This window comes from Atractosteus spatula, chromosome 25 (genome assembly GCF_055471065.1).
Source record: "Atractosteus spatula isolate fAtrSpa1 chromosome 25, fAtrSpa1.hap1, whole genome shotgun sequence".
NCBI classification, from domain to species: Eukaryota; Metazoa; Chordata; class Actinopteri; order Semionotiformes; family Lepisosteidae; genus Atractosteus; species Atractosteus spatula.
In genome coordinates, this window is record NC_142730.1 from 3,105,497 (window position 1) to 3,129,641 (window position 24,145).

At 36.8% G+C, this 24,145-nt stretch overlaps 1 protein-coding gene and 1 long non-coding RNA gene across 2 annotated transcripts; both read right to left on the reverse strand.

Moving 5' to 3' along the window:
• Positions 1 to 551: 551 nt before the first annotated feature.
• Positions 552 to 14,935, reverse strand: LOC148815080 (myelin-associated glycoprotein-like). Its single transcript, XM_088905862.1, has 11 exons — positions 14,680 to 14,935; positions 14,124 to 14,314; positions 13,833 to 13,908; positions 13,219 to 13,563; positions 10,983 to 11,294; positions 10,426 to 10,692; positions 8,729 to 8,998; positions 7,366 to 7,659; positions 5,382 to 5,481; positions 4,935 to 5,022; positions 552 to 3,029 (listed from the first exon to the last, which is right to left on the reverse strand). The coding sequence occupies exons 3-11, from the start codon at positions 13,873 to 13,875 to the stop codon at positions 2,397 to 2,399; spliced, it is 2,352 nt and encodes a 783-aa protein (XP_088761988.1). The 5' UTR covers positions 13,876 to 13,908; positions 14,124 to 14,314; positions 14,680 to 14,935; the 3' UTR covers positions 552 to 2,396.
• Positions 14,936 to 17,943: 3,008 nt separating this feature from the next.
• Positions 17,944 to 19,748, reverse strand: LOC148815081 (uncharacterized). The gene is made up of 3 exons (XR_016086085.1): positions 19,678 to 19,748; positions 19,518 to 19,592; positions 17,944 to 18,367 (listed from the first exon to the last, which is right to left on the reverse strand). It is a non-coding gene; the product is annotated as an uncharacterized LOC148815081 (long non-coding RNA).
• Between the last annotated feature and the right edge of the window lie 4,397 nt (positions 19,749 to 24,145).

The window sequence follows — 24,145 nt, forward strand, 5'->3', positions numbered from 1 at the left end:
TTCAAGTGTCAAAATATGTCTCTCTAGCAAAAAGATGACAGCTCAAATTTTTCAGCATGTTCTAAGATAAGGTCTAAAACAGAAAACAATTCTTAGTTAACACTTTAAATATTATTAATATAAAAACGGGAACTATATGTGCAAACATTATGGGTTCGCCTGTACAAATCTGCTTTTCTGTAGCGCTGCCAAACTTTAGCTTCGTTTGTACAAAATAAAAATACTTAATACTTTTCTAAGAATACTTAGAAAAGAGTAAACTTAAAACTATAAAAAGAAAAGCCTTAAAAAAAGATTATTAACCATATATAAAGGTATACATTGCATAAATATGTTTGTTTTTCCTTGTAGTACAAGTTTCACAAATTAAAATACTGCTAAAATGTGACAAGATAAATTGTATTTTTATCTGGGTTGTGAAACTGCCCTTCTAGGTGTAAACCTAGTGCCTTCTCAGTTTTCTTCGGACTTGCACAGTTACTTGTATTTGTGAAAAGCGTAATAGAGATTTAACTTTTAGACACTTTGTAGGAACGGACAGAACATTCTGAAACAGATAAAAGAATTTAATTTTGTAGTTTATATTACATATTAAACATACTAATATAGATACACTGAGCATATATACAGTAATCTTAACATTACAGCATAAGTGGAAATTTACAGTCTACAGAAACAATTGTAGTATTACTAAAATGCTTAATGACTACACAGTAGGGTACTGGATTAATCTAATGATGTTCTTAGGTTTATTCGTTTTTTTGTTTTTTTTATTCTTTTTTATTTTTACAGTTAATAGCTTAAATATTCAATAATGATTACTGGATATTTTGGAGGGAATTAATAAATGCCCCCAAATAATTAGATACATTTGTTAAACAGCTCATTTCCTTTCTAAAACAAAAACCAAAAGATGTAGAAGCATTCCACCTTTATTACACCCAGGAAATGAATGTAACATGGCATAGTTATCAGTGCGCAATTATGAATTTGCAAAAAGAATGTTCTTTCCAAAACAAATGTATATTCAGTATTTTGCCATCAAAGCTGTCAGAAAAAAATAAGATACTTGACACATTAAATTTTATTATGTTTGTAGCACTTTCTGTGTGTGTTTTTCTGTCTTTTGTGATATACCAATCTAAACCAGAGAATCCTTCACACAAATTTTTTTAAATTCCAAATGGAATTCTCAGTTAGTTCTAGTTTTAAAACTGTAACAATAATAAATTAAGCTTCATGTTTTGTTGTTTTCATCTGTAAATCAACTGAATTTCTCAAAAGAAGAACAGATTAATATGTTTATTTTTTCTATATATATGTACAGGATGTTACTAGTTGTAAACAAAAAAGGCATAGCTAAGCAAATCACTAAATTGACTGAGGGATTAAGAAGCTGAGAGTTCAACATGATCAAAAACTTGAAAACGCACTGAATTTGAAAGATAGCACTGAATGTCCCTCAATTGGGCATTCCACAGGAGAATATCAAATATTCAATGTTCCTGAACTTTCCCAGTCTTGGTGACCTCATCGTCACATTGACTTTTACTGTAGCTCTAGCTGAGCTCATGATTATCTAATTGAATTCCACATTTAACTCATAATTTACCAAACAGACATTTTCATTTATCACCAATTTGATAACTGGAGTAACTTAAGAATGTCATTGTAGGAACAGAAAAGGATCGAAAAAGGATTAGTTATTCAAAATATGACTTCTATTACGGGTTTTGGGTAAGCAACGAACTGCCTAACTGCATTGAAAACCAGAAAATAGTAGGGTCATTAGGACCAGAGATGGAAAACCCTGTTCTGCTTATTCCAATCCTATGTTCAATGATCTGATTTGATTTATTTTTATTTTTATTTTTTATAATTGACCTGCACAGAAAGAAAAGTAAGGCCAGGTGTTTGTCCACCCCTGCTTTATACCCAGTACTACAATGGGTTTAATTGTTTAATAGACCACTCAGGTTGGAACAATAATCAGAAAACACTGGACCTTCCAGGAATTGAACTCCCCTAGTCGAGATACTCTAATGGATTTATGGAGAGTGCTCCATAAATTTGGTGCACTATAATAGTCTATCAGGCCTAACTACAGTATACTGTATATAGTAACAGTTGGTTGTCCTTTGTGCACAACCAAAACAATGTTTTTTTTAATTATAAAAATAAGCATATTTTTTATCAAAATAAGGACGTTCACATCTCAAATTTCTTTAATGTCAAGCATACAATTTGTAGACGGTATGACTGTGTTGCTTCATTTAAGTGAGATGTTGTATATTTTCTTGTAACTTTTTGTGCACTTTAGAAAAAAATTTCATTTATCTTTTTTGTATAATGAAGTGATTTAGTAGGAGAAATATTGTCTGATTGATATCTGTTGACTATTTAGACCGCTTAACCTCTGCATATTCATTTTCTTCTTCTACACCGTGCTTCTTGGTGTTGCTGGTGGGAGGGTGAAGTTGTACAGAGTCATTCAAAACGGACTCGGAAACGTCCGTCGCCTGTTCTGACTCTTCTTCGTTATCCCTGCTGTCATGTGATTGCAGCCCAGCTGGCGACGGCTGCTTTTTAGCCGCCCCGGACCGCTGGATATTTCCATATTCACACTCTTCAGAGGCAGAGGGGAGACAGCTCGCTCCCTGCTCTTCGTTCTTGCCTTCAGATGGATCGTCTTGATCCGAGGGTTTGTCAGCTGGCTGTGAAACAGGCAGACTCCCAGCTCGCTTGTCCTCCACCTTGTTTGATCTGTGGACCTCTGCGGAATTTTTCTCATTTGGTGCCCGCTTGCCACCTGCATCCACTCCGGCTCTTGGGATGATTTTGATCACAGCGTAGTCCGTCTGGTTCTCTGACGATATGATCACCGGAGAAATTGCCCCGTGGTCTTTGGGTTGGAGTTTGGAAAAATCCACAGTGGTGTAATGAAGTGTGTCTGTTTGGTGTTCAGTCCATGCATCTTTCGAGAGCTCTTCTTTATTGGCGTACACAGACTCATCGTCTTGGGGGGGATTCTGCAAAACATGCACAAGTTAAAAACGGAGAATCGATTTTAATAAGAAAAACGACTAGCCACTATAGATAATATGCTTGGTTTGATGCAATCTTCCTATTTTAGGATGCAGAACAAAACTCTATACAGTAAGTGGGATAATAGCTTCAGTCTCAAGATAAAGAGTCTTTTATGAATGAAAAAACTTCAAATATGGTCTGCACTGGTACAGTGCCAAAATCAAATCAGAAAATCAGCTCATGCACAATGAGTTTATAGGCTTTGAAAGTGATAACTCAAGAATAAAACAGATAAGCACTCCGTTTATGATGTCCTTCACACATAAAACAATATTTTTGACACGTTTCTTGTTTTTCAAAACATGTTTATAATTACACTGGATACTGGACACATACCGTACTTTGCATTGGCATAGTTAATACCTGTTTAATGTAAAAGAGTGAAAATGATCAGCTCATTCTCTGAGTTTGAGCTCTGTTCCCTACATAACTCGAGCGATGTCAATGAAAGACAGGACATCCCCTCAGTCAGAAATAACACTTTGCTTAGTTGCCAAAAGATCTTGCAATGTGATAAAAAGTCAAATGGCTCTGATAAATGGACTGGTCAGAAGTCAGTTCAGGGATCATTGCTGTGAAGTGAGATGTAAAGAAACAAATGGCGATTCAACATTCAACAAGTATCAAACAAGAGAACAAATTGCTAAGAATAACTTATGGTCAGCTCAAAGTATTGTTGCTTGGGTGTTCTGAACAATTACGTGCATCAGTGCAAGCCTGGTGAGGTCTCATTTTTCACAATAAAAAGAATCACAAATAGAAAGGAACTTCCAAGTGGCCATTAACAGGAATATTGTCTGAACGTGACTGAAACCACAGATTGTTCAACATGTGTCATTATATTGACAAAGAAAGAAAAAAAAGAACCTTACGTTCACCCCTATACAAAAGCATTCTACTGTTTTTAAATAAATGTTAGTTCATCCTTCAAAAAGAAAATACAGTATAGTTAAAACTGATATGGCTCCATTAACATATAGTTGACTAATTTTTCCTTCTTATTCCTGATTCAAACTTTGACCTACTGTATGTTGCAAAACATATGAGAGGCATTAAAACACAATAAATGCTCATCTTTCCAATACTCAACTGTTGCATTTTAATACCTCTTTGTAACCACATTATATGTACAGTATACAGTATATGCTGGTGTAAACAATAAAAAAGTCATGCTGTAATAACTGTGAACACTATATGTTAAGACTATACAGCATAGTTTATAATGCTACAATATAAAAAAAAATCAAAACAGATTATGTAATCTGAAACTGAAGTATATCCACATTTATACTGTATTTTAACTCAAAATCAAACCACATATAGCATATAGTGGATTTAAAACTACAGGTACTGTATTTAATACTAGTAAAGCACTTCATATTGTTACTATTATGAACATCTGTGTTTAGTAAATAAGAGAAACTAAGCTATCTAACTTATATATAATAATATTTAATATATATATATATAATATAACAAAATGAAAAATGACCAGAAAACCTTTTGGTTAACTTTCGGCATCGGGTAGTTCAAATGTTCCAAGATAACAGAAATCTCAAAACTCCAAACAAATATTCCAGCCTTTGCTAACACATTTCTCACATGTTTATCATAAGATCCCCAGTGTCATATGTCTCAGGAATAAAGCCCGTATTTTTTTTCTTTTTTTTTTCTTAAGTGCATTACTTAACATGTCAGGCGGTCATGGGAGAGTACTATGAGACTTTGCTTCATTTATTTAGTACAGTGTACTGAGCCAAGATTTAAAGAACCAACTGGTGATTTCCCATAATACAAATATTAAAATAATAATAATAAAAAAGGCACGCTTTTACATTTGTTTGTACCTGCTGTTCTCCATTCATGTGAATCAGTTCAGCTGTGTCCTCCATGCTGGCTTTGGTTAATGATGGCCTGAGAATATCTTTTTTTCTCCTAAGAACAGAACAGCATACTGTTAAAATATGTAACTTATGTAAGTCCATACCTCAGGCCCCACAATAAAGACCTGCTGCTGTACATGGAATGGATACAGACAGTGTCCTAGAGGAGAAATTATGATTTTCTCAGAGTTTTCCTGTTTTTTGATTTCCAACTTTATTTTCATTTTGCTCTGTTGGTGTGTGTCCTTGCAGCTAATGTAGGGACTTTGCTTATATCTGTACACTAAACTAACCTAAATTAAACTAACACAGGTCCTGGCCAAAGACTTACAGTCTAAATCTATCCCAGCTTAAATTCTGAATGGGCTTGCTGCCAAAGGCTCAAACAGCAGGATATCTGAATGGACTTACTTTTGAAAACACTGCAGCAGACAGCACAGCAATGACATCAACACAGCACCAATAGCCCCTCCAATCAGCAGGGTTTTCCAATTCAAAAGGTTCTCTAGAGCTAGAAAAATCAAAAATAATTAAAATAAAATGTTTGCTATTTGTGCTGTTTACTTCTTATGTAATGTTATTTTCTTCTGACAGAAACCCCCTGAGGTGTTACTCATTGTCTCTTCTGAAATCAAGGCATTGCTACTGATATTGTAATATGTCATTAGGGCTCTTCCTAAATTGGTTCTTTGTGTTTTCACAATGAAAGATAAGTGGTGAATCTAAATGAGGAATAAAGTGAGGCTGCTGTGAGAGTAATTTGTAGAAATCTTACATAAAGTATGCAATGTGTACAGTATGTACCATTTCTCAACATTAAAAGGGAAATGTGGTGCTTAACAAATATCATATGAGACTATTATTATGTCAATGTATAATAACTGCATGCTCTGATAAAGCTCTGTAATACCACACTGTCAATTTCAAACAATACTTTTATTTATGCAATCTTCTGAGCCATAAGAGAAGCCCTCTGTACATACTAGGACATGTACTAAAGGCAAAAATGGATGCAGTTCTTTGTTCATGGTAGTACAATGAGTATTTATGTATCTACCTTGAGCCAGGGAAGTATACAGTAGGTGTATGTAAATATTTGCCTTATAAAGAGCAAATAAGATAAGTAGTTAAAATAGTCAATGTCTATCTTATTTATTTGTGCCCTTTTTGTTTACCTGTTATAATGTAAATACTACATATACATTTGCTCCCCTAGGTGTTTATATATACAGTATACTGTATTTAACAATCAAGGCACAATGACCAGAGATTCAATTTTGAATGCAAAATATCGCCACTTAATCAGTACTGAGAGTGCTAATGATCTTTGGTGTTCAGAGCCGAAAGCCAGTGTTTTATACTGATCTTGTAGTGTGTCCACATCACAGATACCGCACACATCCGTGACACATCTACAAGGGCTTCACTGGAATGAAAGATTTTGGAGACTGACACTGTGGAGCTGGTGGATCTGGTATGTTAACAGCCTAATAAGTTCCGAGCTTCAGTTCAGTATGCTTTATGTGTGATTTTCGTTTTGCACCAGATTTCCCCTTTGAGTAAAATATTGTATACAGATAACAAGAATATGGAGATACCGTATAGCAACAGTGATGTACTGTGCAAGCAACTTAAGATTAAAAAGACCAGAGCCAGTGTTTTAAAAAACAGAAGCTGAGAAAGCAAAACAGAAGACAACACTTCTCCTGAGCATTCCACCTTCACCACAATACTCTCTTGTACATTGCATCCTGTCTCATGTTAAACTGCCTTCTCATTTTCATTGCACACCCATATTGTCCACTGCACAGACTCAGGTACAGTATTCTGACTATGTCTCCTACATCCTTGGAAATAGTTAGGAAAGATCTATGTTGACATACTGCACAGTACACAAGGATGTTGATGTGGTATTTTGTTCTTGCATATCATGGTGGCTCAGTTGTTCAGCATTGCTGCCTTGTAGAACTGGGGCCCTGGGTTCAAATTCCTGTTTTGCTCCCTGCAATAACTTTGTTTGGTCGCCTCTGTTCATGTGGGTTTCTGCCAGGTGTTTCGTTTTCCTCCCACCATCCAAATATAGTTCTGTAACATCGGATCTGGTCTAAGTGTGTGCTTGTGTGTAAATGTGCTCTGAAAAGGACTGGTGTCCCACCCAGTGTGTATCCTGTCTTGTACCCTTGACTGCCAAGCTAGGCTCCAGCTCCCCCCTGACCCTGTATTGGATAAAGAGGTTTAGAACATGAATGCATGGAAGGGTGGACTTGAAGACATTGGTATTTCTAGGAATGGTTTTGGATGGTAAAAGAACTATGAATCAGTACGTACGAAAGAGTACGGTCTAAGGCACGACATCACAACAATTTCAAGAAAGAACAAAGATGTTATCTCTTACGTGACTCTAAAGGAGCTACGTAAAATTGTAGACGGTAATATCCAGCATCATTCCTGCTGACACACTGAATATCATCAGTGTTTCCAGGTGTTATCTGTAGAATAAGGGTGCTCTTCAGGCCTCCGCTGGCCAGCTGCTCTTCCTTAATAACGCGGTCAGCAGAGCCATTGCTGACTTTGTGTCCAGAGAGGAGCCACTCAATAGTGGGTGGAGGGTTACCCCGGCTTTCACACTGGCAAATTATGGCACTTGTTCTCCTGATGCAGCTGGAAGTGTTGAATATGTTTGGTGCATCTGCAGTGAATAATAAATAAATGCAACTTATTGCACACATAATAAATGTAAACCTTCAACAGCGGTTAGTATTATAATTAAGTGTATGTACCTAGAAATTCAGTGTATCTGCATTACAGAATATACAGTGCTGTGAAAAAGAATATACACCCCCATACAATTCTATGGTATTATATATTCATATATATCTGACCTTCACCTAGTGCTCATCAAGCCCTAACAGTAGATAAATCTGACCTCATGGGACAGATAACACACACACTTTTTTACTTTATTGAATTGTTTTTTAATATATATTGTGTTATTTGTGTGTGTTACTGTTAGAACTAGGTGAAGGTCATGGCTTGGCTTAATATGTGAAACCATAGACTCTTAAGAGGGTGTAGTTTCTTTTTCACATCACTGTACATTATGTGGTACATAATCTGTATTACAATGATATAAAGTCCTCAGTCTGCTAAGGTACTCGATAGTGTTGGAACCCTTTAATTAATGGAATTTTGCTGCGTCTGTTCCCATTCCATTCTTTTTCTGTCCTAGAAGAAGCAAGCTATATTAGGTACTGATCAAAGGATATCATGTTGTACATTGTAAAACAACCTGCTTCTTTCAGGCTGATTACTAATTGCCTTCTCTCTTGCATTTCATTGGATTCTCCTTTGAGATAATTAGAATAAATAGGCCTAAATGCCAGGTGGGATATTTATTTTTGCCTTTCTTGACACATTGCAGTATAGGTGCAGTCAGGACAGCTGGCTCCGTATGGTTGCTGTTGCATACAAGATGGTTTCAGGGCTGCTCCTTGCAAAATTAACTTTCTTTGCAAACGTTTGGTAAAGCTTGTGTCTCTGACTGGAGAAGCATTCGCAATTTATCTTGGATTGATTCACTGTATTTAGCACTGCTATTTATGGAGTACTGTCAGTTTATGTTTGCCTTTCTGAGAATGTACAAATTATTAAATTTGGCCTAGCTGTAACATGGGGTACACATGCTTCACAGTATCTTTCCGAACATTTTATTCCCTAAAGTTTCCTTCACTTTAGGGAATACTTCACATTTCACTTACATTTCACAGTCACGTTGACTTCTGAAGAGTTATCAGCTCCATGTTGATTCTTTGCTTCACAGTAGTACTGTCCGCTGTCACCGAATTTAATTACTTTAAAAGTGAGATTGTTTCCAAATCCTGCCTGTGTAACCTGACCTTCGTTAACTTTAAACCAGGTGTAGTTTCTCACAGGTGGGTTGGCATTGCTATTGCAGGTCAGTGTCACTGAACTGTCTTGTAATACTACATCAGATGGACTGATTGATACAGATGTGTCCTTTGGGGGATCTGAAAGAAAGGAGAGCTGCATCAATGATTTACTGCTGATGATAAATCGGAATTCTGTTGAGATTTGTACAGATTAATCATTGATAATAACTCTTTTATCTGAAAGTAAGAAATATCTTTATAAAGTATTAATCAAATTCTAATATGTGTTTTTAAAATATATTACATAATTATGTACACCTGCTTATTCATTGTTGATATTTTTATCGATGGCTTATGAAGATCTGTTCTTACCATATTATTAGGTAACAAATACAGAATGGTTTTTCACACCAGAGCTTATCCATGTTACTACTGTACATGTGAAGCACATAACTCCCTCCTCCCCCCAACCTCGAATGGGACAACAGTTCATCACAGGGGTTGCCCCCAGCATGCTGAACCACATTTATACAGCTGGCTGGACAGGAGCAACTGGGGTAAAGCACCTCACTCAAGATACAACAGCAGTGTCTGCAGCAGAGACTTCAACTCACAATCCAACATTTATGAGTCCAGAAACTTATCCACTACACTACTCTGACTCAATATTACAATATTACCATTACTACAGCTACTCCGACATAAAATCACAATGTATAATTTTATTTTCTAGGGCACTTAGTCGCTACTTGAATAAACAAGAGTATTTACAGTAAATAACAAGAAACAAATCAGGTTTCTGTGTCTTCACACACCTTCAGAAGCCATGGAGTCAAAGCAATTGTTCACAGAATGGAAATGATTTAAAAAAAACAATGTGAATATTCATCTTTGCAAAGAGAATAGACATCCAAACTTATGTAATCCGTGAAACACGTACCTGCATATAACCATAAATCAAATTATTCTGTACGTTGTTATAGTGCTTATAATAAATAATCTAACAATTTGATGGGAACTTATTTCATCCACTGTACTGTAAAGAGTATCACACACCTGGCTGACACATGGCAGCCATTTTGTACCATCAGCCCTTCTTACAACATACTGTATCCGACAAGATGTGGGAAACGGCTTTGTCAGTAGAATTAAGGAGGAATATCATGGTGCCCAATTGGAGTAGAATTTAAACAAGACTCCAGGTTTAACACCTATACTCTTTTGAAACATAGCAAAGTATTTAATTCATTGGTTTATAGTCCTATCTGAAGGACAACACCTTGTACAGTATGGTGACATTGTTTCCAATCACAATACTGGGGCAAGGGGACATCCTTGGTTTTCCTTTGAGAGCACTCATCACAGTACTGACCAGGTCTAGACTTCCTTTGTGATATCAAACGAGATCAGGCTACAAGGCAGTAATACTACAGCAAAGCCAAACATCTGTTTTGAAATTCATAGTGTTTCTCTTCATGGATATACTGTACTTAGTAAAAGGAATAAAATAAGATATTATGATTAAAATATAGATTCCCATCGTTCTGAGTACAAAACTTACGTACATTCTGCCTGAAGCTGCACCGTTGTCGAATTCTCCTTCCCGTGTTCGTTCTGTGCTTCGCAGTAGTACTGTACACTGTCAGTGTCAGTTATATTGAAAGTGAGAGTCTGTTCAGCCCCTGTTTGAACTGTCTGACTCCCGTTCACTTTGAACCAGGTGTAGTTGGTCACTGGTGGGTTGGCATTGGTGCTGCAGGTCAGAGTCACAGAATTGCCTTGTAATATTGTGCCAGAGGAGCTGACTGAGGCTGAAGTGTTTTTAGGGGAATCTAAAAGTAAAGACATTTTATCAGAATAGTCCAACAGTTATACACATATTTTCTAACACAGATTATTGGTTTGTACAATTCAGTAGTTCCCAAAGTTAAGAAAAAATGTAATGTATCTGCAGAAATTAGATACCATAAAAAATAGTTTCATTAGTCTGCTAATACATATTGACAACAGTGGTAAGCTTTTGGCATGGGATTATTCTGTAGAATCCCCAGGATTTAAAAAATGATATGCAGTTTCCACTATATGTTTATGTACTGCGAATTACACATTATGAATCTCTTACACCATACTCTGATAGTCACAGTCCTCTCAGAACTCTTGGTGACATTGCTCTGTTCCAGTGGATAGAGCGCAGTGCAGGTGATGTTCAGCTCATGGTGGAGATGTGAAGCAGTGAAGGTCAGGACAGAAGACACAGATGTGGTTTTGTCCTCATTCTCTACCTCCTGTTGCTCCACAGTCTCATTCAGACTGGGGGTCCATGTGAGGGCTGGGGGGAGTGCGGGACAGGGGGCAGCAGCAGTGCAGGTTAATGTCACAGGGGTCCCCTCCTGCACTTCTGCTGGTGGTGGTAATTTTGGTTTCCGTGGTCTACCTAGGAGACATGGACACTTTGACAATCACTGACAGAGCACTTGTAAAGGAAAACACTACACTATAATTATCAGTACTTTTCTAAATGAAAAGGTATGATACACTTTATTAATCCCCAAGGGGAAAATTAAGTTTCCAGCACTGCTTATAGATATACAGTAAAAGATCACAAAATCGCCACACACCTGCTGGTTTTCATTTCATACCACCTTAATTAGATAATTGACGCCTGAATTAATCTAAGAAGTTACCTCAATTGAAGATTTATTTCACTTTCACAGTACAACAGTTAAATCTCCAACATGTTTAAGAGTTGGTAACAAACAGCTCAAATCAATCTCATTATTAAGTCAATGAAGGGTTTGATTGTGAAACTAAGGGCTCAACTAGATCTTGGAGCTGATCAGTTCATGGATGGCCGTGGGTAGAAAAAACATTTCCAGGAACTCATTGTGTTGTACTGGGGAGCTAAACAGTGACATCGAAGAAGCTTTTTTATCCAAAATCACTGTGGGGAGAAGATGCTACATACTATATTTGCCACTATAGGTGTGGCCTTCTTCTGGATCCACTTTTGTCCTACTGTATTTCCTCCACAGACTCCAGTTGTGTACCAACAATGGTGGCTCCCTCCCCCTTAATCAACCTGTTCACCTGTTCAGTTGGACAGACCTTTTCTTCCGTATGTTACCCCACACTCCCAGAAGGATAACAGACAACACTAGCCACCACACTCGGATAAAACACAGCCAACATCTTACTACAGACATTCAAAGGTGAAGCTTCTTAAGGAAAAAGGGACTCAGCAGTCTCAATCTCTTCATCAGTAACCTGGATGTTAGACTTCCTTAGGAAAAGAAGCTTTGACTGCCCTTCTTACACACATCCATGTTTGTGCCCTAGTCCATGTTCTCATCCAGATCTACACCAAGGAACTTGTGGGACTCCACAGTCTCAATCTCTTCATCAGTACCCTGGATGTTAATGGGAACAGTAGGAGGTCTTTCCCTTTTAATGTGCACTACCAGTTCCTTAGTTTTGCAGATGTTAAGTTGTACTCAGTTGTCCTTACTCCAAGGCAATATTTGAGAATTTGTTTTTTTTATGCTCAGTATATTGTCCTTGGTAATGAGGCCAACTATTGAAGTATCAACAGACAAATTAGAAGACGACATGAAGCCTTGTAGTGTTTGAAATCATTGGCATATAAGGTGAAGAGGAAAAGAGTAAGGACAGTACCCTGGGGTACCCCTGTACTACAGTGAAACACATCAGAGACTCACATCATAGTGGTCTTGCCTGTACGTAATCCTATTTCAATTTGATGAGAGCAGGGTGGAGTTGCACTTCTTTAAGTTTTCTTCCAAACAGGTGGGGCTTAATAATATTGAAGGTGCTTGAGAATTCAAAAACATAACTCTCACTTGAACTTCTCCGAGTAGGAGTATACTCTATGTAACATAAAGGTGATTGCATCCTCCACATCATGACTGGTATGTTGTGAAAACTGCAGAGGTGTAAAGATCATCTGTTCAGAAATCTTCATGAGGGCCACTGTGCTAAAATCATTCAGAGCTGCAGGGCAGGATTTCTTAGGATCAGTATGATACAGACTTCACATACTAAACTAAATACTTCAGTCTCATATTTCATCCCAGTCATAACCATATTCCTTAATGAGGAAATCTTTAGTTACAAGTTGAAACAAAAGCACTATTTGAGTGAACATATCTGCATCTGAAAGATATTCCAAAGTATCTGAAAATATAAACTCCAGTTAGTAGTTTAGATATCATTTATAATTTAAGTTATTGCTTTTTAAGTCATTATTATATTCCAGAGTCAGCTCTGGAAAATAACTGGTCCTGGCAGTTTGAAAAGAAATAACAAGGAAATTCAGCCAAAAAAGACGAGGAGTCTTTTACCTGTAACTGTAAGTTCAGCTCCTTTTTGATAGGTATATCTAATAGGTTCAATTCTGAAGTGAATTGTGGTGTTATCACTTTTTGTTACGTTTCTCAGAATTGTGGTGCAGTTGTTTTGATTTAAGTTGCCAGGAATCTCCCACCGGTTGTCAGGTCTTTTTGTGTCTGAGTCAAACACATTGATCCCACCCTTCCACCAAACTCCAGTAAGGTGATACTTTAGATACCACTTGAATTTATCTTCAACGTGGTAACTACAGGGAATCAGCACACAGGAACCAGTCAAGGCTGGTATCTTGTCAGGCATTGTAATCCCAAAACCAGGAAGATCTTCACAAAAGACGGCTAGAAAACAAAATTTAGATGACAGTGAATGTGTGTTTTGTAAATAATACACATTTCCATAACACAGCTAGTTTGTTACAGTGATCTTATAGGAAAGTAGAACTGAATAAAACAATAAACAATAAAAATGTGTATGCTAACAGATCCTAAAAAATGAAATAATCTTGTTACAAATCTGACCAGAGTAAGAGGAAGGTATGTCTTGAATCTTGAATCTGTGTCTCTAACACAGAGCTCAAATGCAGTTTTAGTGTGAAATGTTCACTCACTTTTAAGCAGACAGAAAAGAATGAAGCTCTTAGTCCCAGACATGTTCCTGAGTCAGAGGTATTGAGAACAGTTGCCCTGCAGAAACACACAACAGTTAAGACACTCTGGAAAGGGCAGACAAAATTAAAAGCATGTTGACACTGAAACCTTGTACTATTCAGAATTATGTGTTCTACAAAAAGCGTAAAAACTCAAATATATTCATTTTAAAACAATGTGAAAACAATGAATTAACACAATTTTAATGATATCTGGATAATGAATAATGGGATAACCTGCCATTCACGAACCTCTTGAATCGTCAATGTTTCTGGCTCCTCAGTGCTGAACGAGTTTCTCTCTCAACCTCACAAAGAGAACTTGCAGTGCTTCTGCCTTCTCCCCAAACTCCTTCATCCACTGCGAGTACAAGGGCACAGTGTGTAAGTCTTCCCAGTAGCAGGTCCGAGAGGAGGACAGAGGTACTGGGTCTGGGACACTGCTTCAATGCAGAAGTGAGTGAGAGTGTGATTCACTTTTTAATGGCCTTAAGGATCAAGAACATGAAGTCTATTATTTGAATGTGTATGGAGGTGATTTCCATTCAAAAACAACTATTAGTGAAATATGCAAATAACATCATTATTCATATCTTGTTCTTATCTCATCCTGCTTTAAAATACAATATATACAATTTACAAAATATTGAGAATTCACATCCATTTTCTAATGGTTTTCATTAATATTTTAATTTTATATGTAATATTTTATTCAAAGTTATCACTTTATTACATGTAATTAGAAGAGGTATTAAAAGAATAGAGGCATAAAATCAAGATCTATTCATTTTCAAATAAATTTGCTCACCATTTAATCTGCATTTTGCCTTGTGTTTCTCTTCCGTCTTCGCCTCATGTCATTCGTTTCTTACAGTCCCTGTACTGGCTCACTTTTGTGTCACGTTCAAAGCCCTAATTCTTGTCTGCTGCTGTTTCAGCTATTCTGCCTATATCTGTCTTCAGTTTCTTATCTTTCCCTACACCCAGCAAGACCATAATGTGCTAATAATTAATCTAAGGCATTAACACAATTTAAATGTCAACACGTTTACCAGAAAAATGTGTGGTTTTCCAAAAAAAGGTATGAAATACAATAACTGAATTCTGAAATGAAAAATATTTTCTTTTCGAACTTTTAAAAAGAAAGAAATTGAAATAAACAGAATGGAGTACTTGCCTTGGAGCACTTAGATGTCAACTCTGCTGCAGCACAGTGCTGCTGTGATCTCTCTCTATCTCAGAAAGGGGAACCAACAACAACATTTCCGTCTTCATCTCAGCCCTTCTGCAGTGTAGGTCTGCTAACTGCAGACACACTCAACTCTACAGCATTAGGACTGAGAGACCCAGAGACACTTCAGCACTGCTGTGCCTCACTGACACCTCAGAAGGAGAGCTGTCTCTCTGAACAGTCACGCAGAGTCTACAGTATGTGCAGCACTGTCTAAGGGGCAGAGAATGAAGGAAACATTTTGATTATGTAAAGGCTTAAATAAATTGTCTGATGGGCATAAAGCAAGGAAAATAGAAAAATCAATGATTTTCTCAAAAAGAGAAAGTGCTGTTTAAGGACTGCTTTATTTTACTATTGGGCTCTTATTGTCATCTTTTGATGAATTTCTCTCTTATTTGAAAAGGAAAACCAAATGTAGCTTTTTGAATTTTTATTCTCTCTAACAATATGTTATAATAATTCAGAAACTTCTTAATGAACCATCTCCAGATCCTTGTGGTTCAATTATGTAATTACAGTACTACTGAAGGCTTGTGCAGTGTGCTCAGAGAAAGTCCAGTACAGGCTGTGTGCATTGTCACGCTGATTCACTGCAGTTTGAGACACTAGGGGGAGTAGGAGAGCTCAGTCTTCTGGCCCCTTCACTTCCCTTTTTGTGAAAGTTGAATTGTATTATTAAATGTTCTGTATTAGAGCTGTCGAATCATACAAAAATAATAATAAACAATTGACCTTTAAAAGTATTAATAGAAGACTTTCTTATCGTAGTAAGAGCTACTGAAGCTATTTTGAAGACTTTAACAGGGGTAATTTCTTAATTTTAAGTACTTTTCTACCACCCACAGGCTATTTTAAGGTAATATGTATGATAAAAGGACTAGTAAATAGAGGAATGTTAAAGCAGGCATGGAAGGATGAGTTACAGAAACACACCGGGGTAAAAGAGCAAAGAGTACCTTTAATAATATACTGTAATAGTCCCAATATATGTCGACTGTGGAAGTCCAGAATGTGACACAATTGATCCAAGTGTTAAATCAGCCTCTGAGATCTGTACTTGCTTTGCCAAGAAACCAATTGCTTGCAATGACTGCTTTCACTTCCCACACAGAGAAGAAGAGAGTGACTATTTAGACTTGAAATACCAATTTAAAATGCTACTGTAGCTTGACTGGTAAGAGACGCTCATACTGTATCTCCCCTGACATTGTAATGACTCAAGCAAAGTGTTACAAAATAAAAAACAAGCTTCTCCCAGTACATACAGTATCCATCCATTTCAGTGCCTTATTCCTTATGAAAACTGCACTTGAAAGTACTGTAAGAACTATGAAAAAGTGCAGTGAAACAGAAGCTCAAAATAGTTAAATGTGTACAGGACAGATACAGTTAGAGGAAATTCTCACTACTGCATGTAGGAAGGTAATCTATTTTAGACACGTGTTCTGAATTTGAGTATTACTGGATTTCAAATGCTGTGGTTTTGCTAATGTACTGTAACTCCACACTATTCAGGCTTCTTAGACTGTACAGGCTTCTTCATGCAAGAAATTACTTTTGTGTGAGCATGTTTTATTCCTTATTTTCTGTCCCTTTAGGAAACATTGATAAACTTTTCCTCCATATGTTTAAATACACCAATCTCATACCTCAGTGACACCTCAGTAAGAGAACTGTGTCTGTGAACAGTCCCACAGAGTTAAAGAGTGTATGCACATTAGATTTCAAGAGGCAGAGAACTGAGGAAACGTTTATCCATCATGGAAACACTTAAATAGACTGATAAGGAAATACATTTTAATTAAAAAAAGTTACAGTCAAGGAAAGGAACCTCACCTCAGAAAGAGATTTTTAAATGTGCTATTAAAGGACTGCTTTACTTCATCATTTTGTCAACATTTGATGACATTTTGAAATGTTTTCAAAAGTTTCACTTATTTGAAAAGAAAAACCATATGTAGATTTTTATTTTTTTATTCTTTCTAATAGTTTGATGGAAAAATTTGGAGAAAGAATAATCATTAGAAATTAACTGGGGAATTATTTGATTAAAGTAATTTTCTACCACCTGCAGGCTATTGGCGGAACGTTAAAGCTGACATGGAAGAATGGACAGCGTGTTGAGAACTCTGAGTTTATCCTTCTGTTTTTGAGTTCCTTCAGTACATATTGTCTAACCCTTTTTTGCAGAGGACAAGTTATCTAAGAAGATTCTATCAAAGCATGTACTTTGCTTGTCCATGGTAACAAGTATCATTCTAAAGATGGCTGTCTTTTACAGGCATTGTCAAACTCTTAGGTGGAGTGAGAGAATTCAATACTGTATACAAGGGTACAGGTACAGTATGAAAATGTTAACCAATTAATGAAGATGTGTGGACCCCATCTCATGTCATGGAAACAGATGAGGGTGTTGTGCAGATTCCTCACAAATGGCTTGATGAATGGTAAAGATGAAAACAATTGCCTCACTAAATTCATTATTAGTGAAGGCAGAGGCTTTTACTTACAGTACTTACATAACACACAGTGATTCTGTGTTGAATACTTGTGCTGTCCACTTCAATTTTTATCCACGTTGAAGACTAGCAAAGGACCAGACATTCTAAAACTCATGCTCAGCATTTACGGCAACTAGTTTACTTCTATGGGCTAATGATTACGCAGAGAAGTGTTATAGCACTTGATTAACCAACTGGATAACAAGATCCAGCACTGGTGAATGTAGGAGATAATGTGTATGAAAGCTAAAAACATGAGAAGTGTCTGAAACTTGTAATTTGTAAGTTTTGTTTAACAGGATCAGAGCTTGAAAATCCAAACAAATGCATTGGTTTAATTGAGCCATACAGTAGCTACACATTAGAAAACATTACAAATACTGTATGATGTGCGTATGATACAATGTTATCATATATGGGTGTACTAATAAGTAGGAATTTGTATATTGAAATTGCTTTACAGTAAGTTTTCTGCATAAAATTCTGTTGTACATCATACAAAACATTAAGCTGTTAATATTTACGGCTGGTCATGTTTTCCAGCTGACTGGAAATATACTTGAATTTACAGCAAGCAATCGTGGACTTAAAGGGAAATGAAGTGAAATCACTATTAATTAACAGAACTTTCACTTTTTCTCAGAGAGAGAGGATGCTGGATTCGTCAGCTCCTTCCGTATGGTTTCATAGTCCGAGGAAGTGGCAGCTCTGTCCAGTGCAGTGTAAGTGTCACTGTCTTGTGCCTTCTTTCCTTCTGCCACCTGGGGGGGACAGCACACAAGGCAGTGAGGGCTCATTCCTTTTGTTTGAAATAAACTATTCCCCATTCCCATTTACTGATCAGTTGAACACCTGAGACATCCCCATCCACCAAGAAACCGGTCTCTTAGTTGCTGAAGAGAGATAGACAGTTAAAACAACGCACTCTCAAGAAGGAGGACTAGCACTACTGGTGTTTCTTGTCTGCAGACTTGTCTTGAGACACCAGAGGTTTTAATTCAACACAGTGAGACTTCTTTAGACAGGACATGATATTAGTATTATGGTGCATCTTGTTGTGCATTTTTGCAGCATTTTTCAACATATTTCAAACAATGACTAGAAAAAGTTCAAAATTGTAATTGGCTAGCAGTTATCCACTAGAAGAGCCTGAACTTTGTCTAGTTCTCAGCACCCAGGGCATTTCGTCACATTTTTGTACTGTATCTTACCTTTCTATTGTATTTTGTGTTGGACACAACATGTTACTTGAAACTCATCTAAAGGCAAGCACACATCACAACTTCCAGGAAGATGTGTAAGATCTAACAAGAGCTGGCCACCAGCATGTGTTGATTCTGCTGTTGAGCTTATTTGAGAGGTTCATAGTGAGACTAAATGCAGTAAAAAGGAATAATTACATTAAGTAATGAACCGAAGTTTACACTGTCAAGTAATGGTCTGAATTAAAAGGCAAATTCTAGTAAAATCTAAATGTGAGGAGGAGGTAGGACTAAAAGTTTAAATTGTTAAAACTCTTTAATATCCTTTATTGTGCTTGTGGTGTACAGTAACTGTTCACACAGGAACCAACATTTTTAAAGTGGACCTTTTAGGTTAAAGTTGAAATGCTAAGTAGCTAATTTTAGGTTAAAGTTGAAATGGTTAAAATACATTAAAATGATAAAACATGCAACTAATACTGTATGTATTTTAACAGATATTTATGTTTTAATATCCCTCTGTATACATTCAGATCCTCCTAGATAATTTATTACGTAGATGGTTGGAATTCTTTGACCCATTTTATAGCTTTCATGATACTTTCAATACTTTCTATGCAGTTATTTCAGATAAAAGCCCTATAAAGTGCTCATCTAAAATACCTTCACAATGCAGACAATATAAAGTGAATCAGACAGATTTACTCACCTTTAGTACTCCATAATCATCAGGAAGATGGGAGAGCTGCAGAGTGGCATACTGGTCACAGTCTCCTTGGTGTCTCTGTGAAAGGTTAAATCAAATACATCACTGGAATTTTGTTGTGAAGATACTCCAAAGTACAGATAAAAGAGAGTGCAAGACTTACTTTCTTTTGTCTCCATATCCAAATTATGAAAAGAGAGAAAACAGAGAACAATATGTTAGTGTGATGCTTAGTTTAATTTTACTTTGCCATGGTAAGTGCAATGTTAGCACTGTCCCAAAATAAGTACTCATCAACCTCAAAACCTCAGCTGTCAAAACTGAAATTAACAAATAGAGTAAAATAATCTTACTGCATTATATTTTAACATTGCTTACCAAGTCAGGTGTAAATGATCCTAAAAAATAGGATGGGTTTTATTTTACTTTCTGAATTTTTCCCCAAATGCTCCATGCTGCACTATTGCTATTGTGTATACTGAGTCTCAGTAGCTCACAACTGCCCTACAAGAGCTCATTGGATGTGTTGTGCTCATTAATGCATATTAATGATTATATACTGTAGTAGTGTATACAATATACTATTGATTGCCTTAATGTTTTATAAATAGTTTTTTTATTCACATTCACATTACCATGCATTAATGTAATATATTATCATTGACTCCATACTGTACATATAACTACAGTTATATTCACATTCACAACACCAAATGTCTTACCTTTTATTTTTCAAGACAAAAAATGCCACAGTTAAAATATTTATTCCAATTGTGATTCCTGTGATAGTATATGGAATTACAGCAGATGGACATTCTGAAAACAATAACAAAAATGCTTATGGAGAAAAACCTGTACATTCTACTTCAGGAATATTTACATCCTGCAAATTATGAAACATTTATTATCTCATTTTGTCATATAATGAAATTAAATATGAAAGCATGAAGTAATTAACTAAAATTTAGTTTTAATATTTATCAGATTTCGGCAGTCAAATTTTATTTTGCCACTAGCATATGGCCTATGAACTAATTTAACTATAGCAACAGTTCTCTTCTGTTCAACAGTCCTGTTGCAACTGTACTGGTCATTTTGTTGGGAGTCTCTACTAGAATTTGCCATTTTCTTTTGTGTCTGAAGAAAAGTTTTTTTTTGTATTCCTCTTACTTCCTGTTAGAAGATGAACTTGAAGCTCAATACTAGAAGAGCTGATAGAGTTGTGGCTCAGGCACTGAATGTTGTCTGTCTCCTCAGGTGTCTTCAGGAGAGTGAGGGTGCTCCTTAGGACTTTGTTCTCCAAAAGCTCTTCCTTAATGAAACTGTCAGTGGATCCACTCCTGAGTCTTTGTCCAGAGAGCAGCCATTCAATGGAAGGTAAGGGGTTTCCATGACTTTCACAAAGACAGGTGATGCCTGTTGTACTTTGCGTGCACCTTAATGACTGAGAGAACTTTGGTGCATCTGCAGACAAGAAAGCCCAGCTCACTGCATGCAAATAAATTGATTTCCAAGACAAGATCTACTTAACATTTGATCGTTAAGTGTGACACTTTAAAGTGATTTATCTCACAAGTCCAGCAATAAATCTGGATATCTTCATCTTGTGACTAGCAAGTACCCATTCAATATAGTCATTTATTCCTACAGTAGTTTGCTTATCAAACTGAAATAAGGAGCATCTCCAGAGCTGTGATCTGCTTTTAGGCAGATCAGGCTACAATGCAGCAATACTACAGCAAAGTCAAACATCTGTTTTGAAATTCATTGGTATTTCTCTTCATGGATATACTTAGTGAAAGGAATAAAATAAAAGATTATGATTAAAATAGAGATTCCCATCAATCTGAGTCCAACAGCGATATAAATATTTTCTAATACATATTATTGGTTTGTACAGTTCAGCAGTTCCCAAAGTTAAGAAAAAATGTAATGTATCTGCAGAAATGAGATACCATAAAAAATTGTTTAATTAGTCTGCCAATACATATTGACAACAGTGGTAAGTTTTTGGCATGGGATTTAAAAAATGATATGCAGTTTCCTCTATATGTTTATGTACTGTGAATTACACATTATGAATCTCTTACACCGTACTCTGATAGTCACAGTCCTCTCAGAACTCTTGGTGACATTGCTCTGTTCCAGTGGATAGAGCGCAGTGCAGGTGATGTTCAGCTCATGGTGGAGATGTGAAGCAGTGAAGGTCAGGACAGAAGACACTGATGTGGTTTTGTCCTCATTCTCTACCTCCTGTTGCTCCACAGTCTCATTCAGGCTGGGGGTCCATGTGAGGGCTGGGGGGAGTGTGGGACAGGGGGCAGCAGCAGTGCAGGTTAATTTCACAGGGGTCCCCTCCTGCACTTCTGCTGGTGGTGGTAATGTTGGTTTCCGTGGTCTATCTAGGAGACATGGACACTTTGACAATCACTGACAGAGCACTTGTAAAGGAAAACACTATATTTATCACATTTATCACACTACAATTATCAGTCCTTTACTAAATAAAAAGGTATGATACACTTTATCATTCCCCAAGGGGAAAATTGAGTTTCCAGCACCGCTTATAGATATACAGTACAAGATCATAAAATCGCGACACCACTGGTTCCCAATGCTGGTCCTGGTGACCACACACCTGCTGGTTTTCATTTCATACCACCTTAATTAGATAGAAGCCTGAATTAATCTAAGAATTTACTTATATTAAACATTTTGATTTTATTTCACTTTCGAAGTACAACAGTTAAATCTTCAACATGTTTAAGAATTGGTAACAAACAGTTCAAATCAATCTCATTATTAAGTCAATGAAGGGTTTGATTGTGAAACTAAGGGCTCAACTAGATCTTGGAGCTGATCAGTTCATGGATAGCTGTGGGTAAAAAACATTTCCAGGAACTCATTGTGTTGCACTAGGGAGCCAAAAAGCGGCATGCAGAAGCTTTATTTATCCAAAATCACTGTGTGGGGAGGATGTTACATACTGTGTTTACCTTGTATTTGTATCTACTTTTGTAATATTTCCTCCACAGACTCCAGTTGTGTACCAACAATGGTGGCTCCTCCACCTTAATCAACCTGTTCACCTGTTCAGTTGGACAGACCTTTTCTTCCGTATGTTATCCCACACTCCCAGAAGGATAAAAGACTACATTAGCCACCACACTCGGATAAAACACAGCCAGCGTCTTACTACAGACTTTTAAAGGTGAAGCTTCCTAAGGAAAAAGGGACTCAGCAGTCTCAATCTCTTCATCAGTAACTTGGATGTTAGACTTCCTTAGGAAAAGAAGCCTTGACTGCCCTTCTTACACACACCCTAGTCCATGTTTTCATCCAGATGTACTGTACATAATGGAACTTGTGGGACTCCGCAGTCTCAATCTCCTCATCGGTACCCTGGATGTTAATGGGAACAGTAGGAGGTCTTTCCCTTCTAATGTCCGCTACCAGTTCCTTAGTTTTGCAGATGTTAAGTTGTACACAGTTGTCCTTACTCCAAGGCAATATTTGAGAATTCGTTTTCTTAATATTCAGTATTTTCTCATCGGTAATGAGGCCAACTATTGAAGTATCATCAGACAAATTAGAAGAAGACATGAAGCCTTGTAGTGTTTGAAATCATTGGCATATAAGGTGAAGAGGAAAAGAGTAAGGACAGTACCCTGGGGTGCCCCTGTACTACAGTGAAACACATCAGAGACTCACATCATAGTGGTCTTGCCTGTACGTAATCCTATTTCAATTTGATGAGAGCAGGGTGGAGCTGCACTTCTTTAAGTTTTCTTCCAAACAGGTGGGGCTTAATAATATTGAAGGTGCTTGAGAAGTCAAAAACATAACTCTCACTTGAACTTCTCCGAGTAGGAGTATACTCTATGTAACATAAAAGTGATTGCATCCTCCACATCATGACTGGTATGTTGTGAAAACTGCAGAGGTGTAAAGATCATCTGTTCAGAAATCTTCATGAGGGCCACTGTGCTAAAATCATTCAGAGCTGCAGGGCAGGATTTCTTAGGATCAGTATGATACAGACTTCACATACTAAACTAAATACTTCAGTCTCATATTTCATCTCAGTCATAACCATATTCCTTAATGAGGAAATCTTTAGTTACAAGTTGAAACAAAAGCACTATTTGAGTGAACATATCTGCATCTGAAAGATATTCCAAAGTATCTGAAAATATAAACTCCAGTTAGTAGTTTAGATATCATTTATAATTTAAGTTATTGCTTTTTAAGTCATTATTATATTCCAGAGTCAGCTCTGGAAAATGACTGGTCCTGGCAGTTTGAAAAGAAATAACAAGAAAATTCAGCCAAAAAAGCTGAGAAAAGTCTTTTACCTGTAACTGTAAGTTCAGCTCCTTTTTGATAGGTATATTTAATAGGTTCAATTCTGAATTGAAATGTGGTGTTATCACTTTTTGTTACGTTTCTCAGAATTGTGGTGCAGTTGTTTTGATTTAAGTTGCCAGGAATCTCCCATCGGTTGTCAGGTCCTTTTGTGTCTGAGTCAAACACATTGATCCTACCCTTCCTCCAAACTCCAGTAAGGTGATACTGCAGATACCACTTGAATGCTTCTTCAACTTGGTAACTACAGGGAATCAGCACACAGG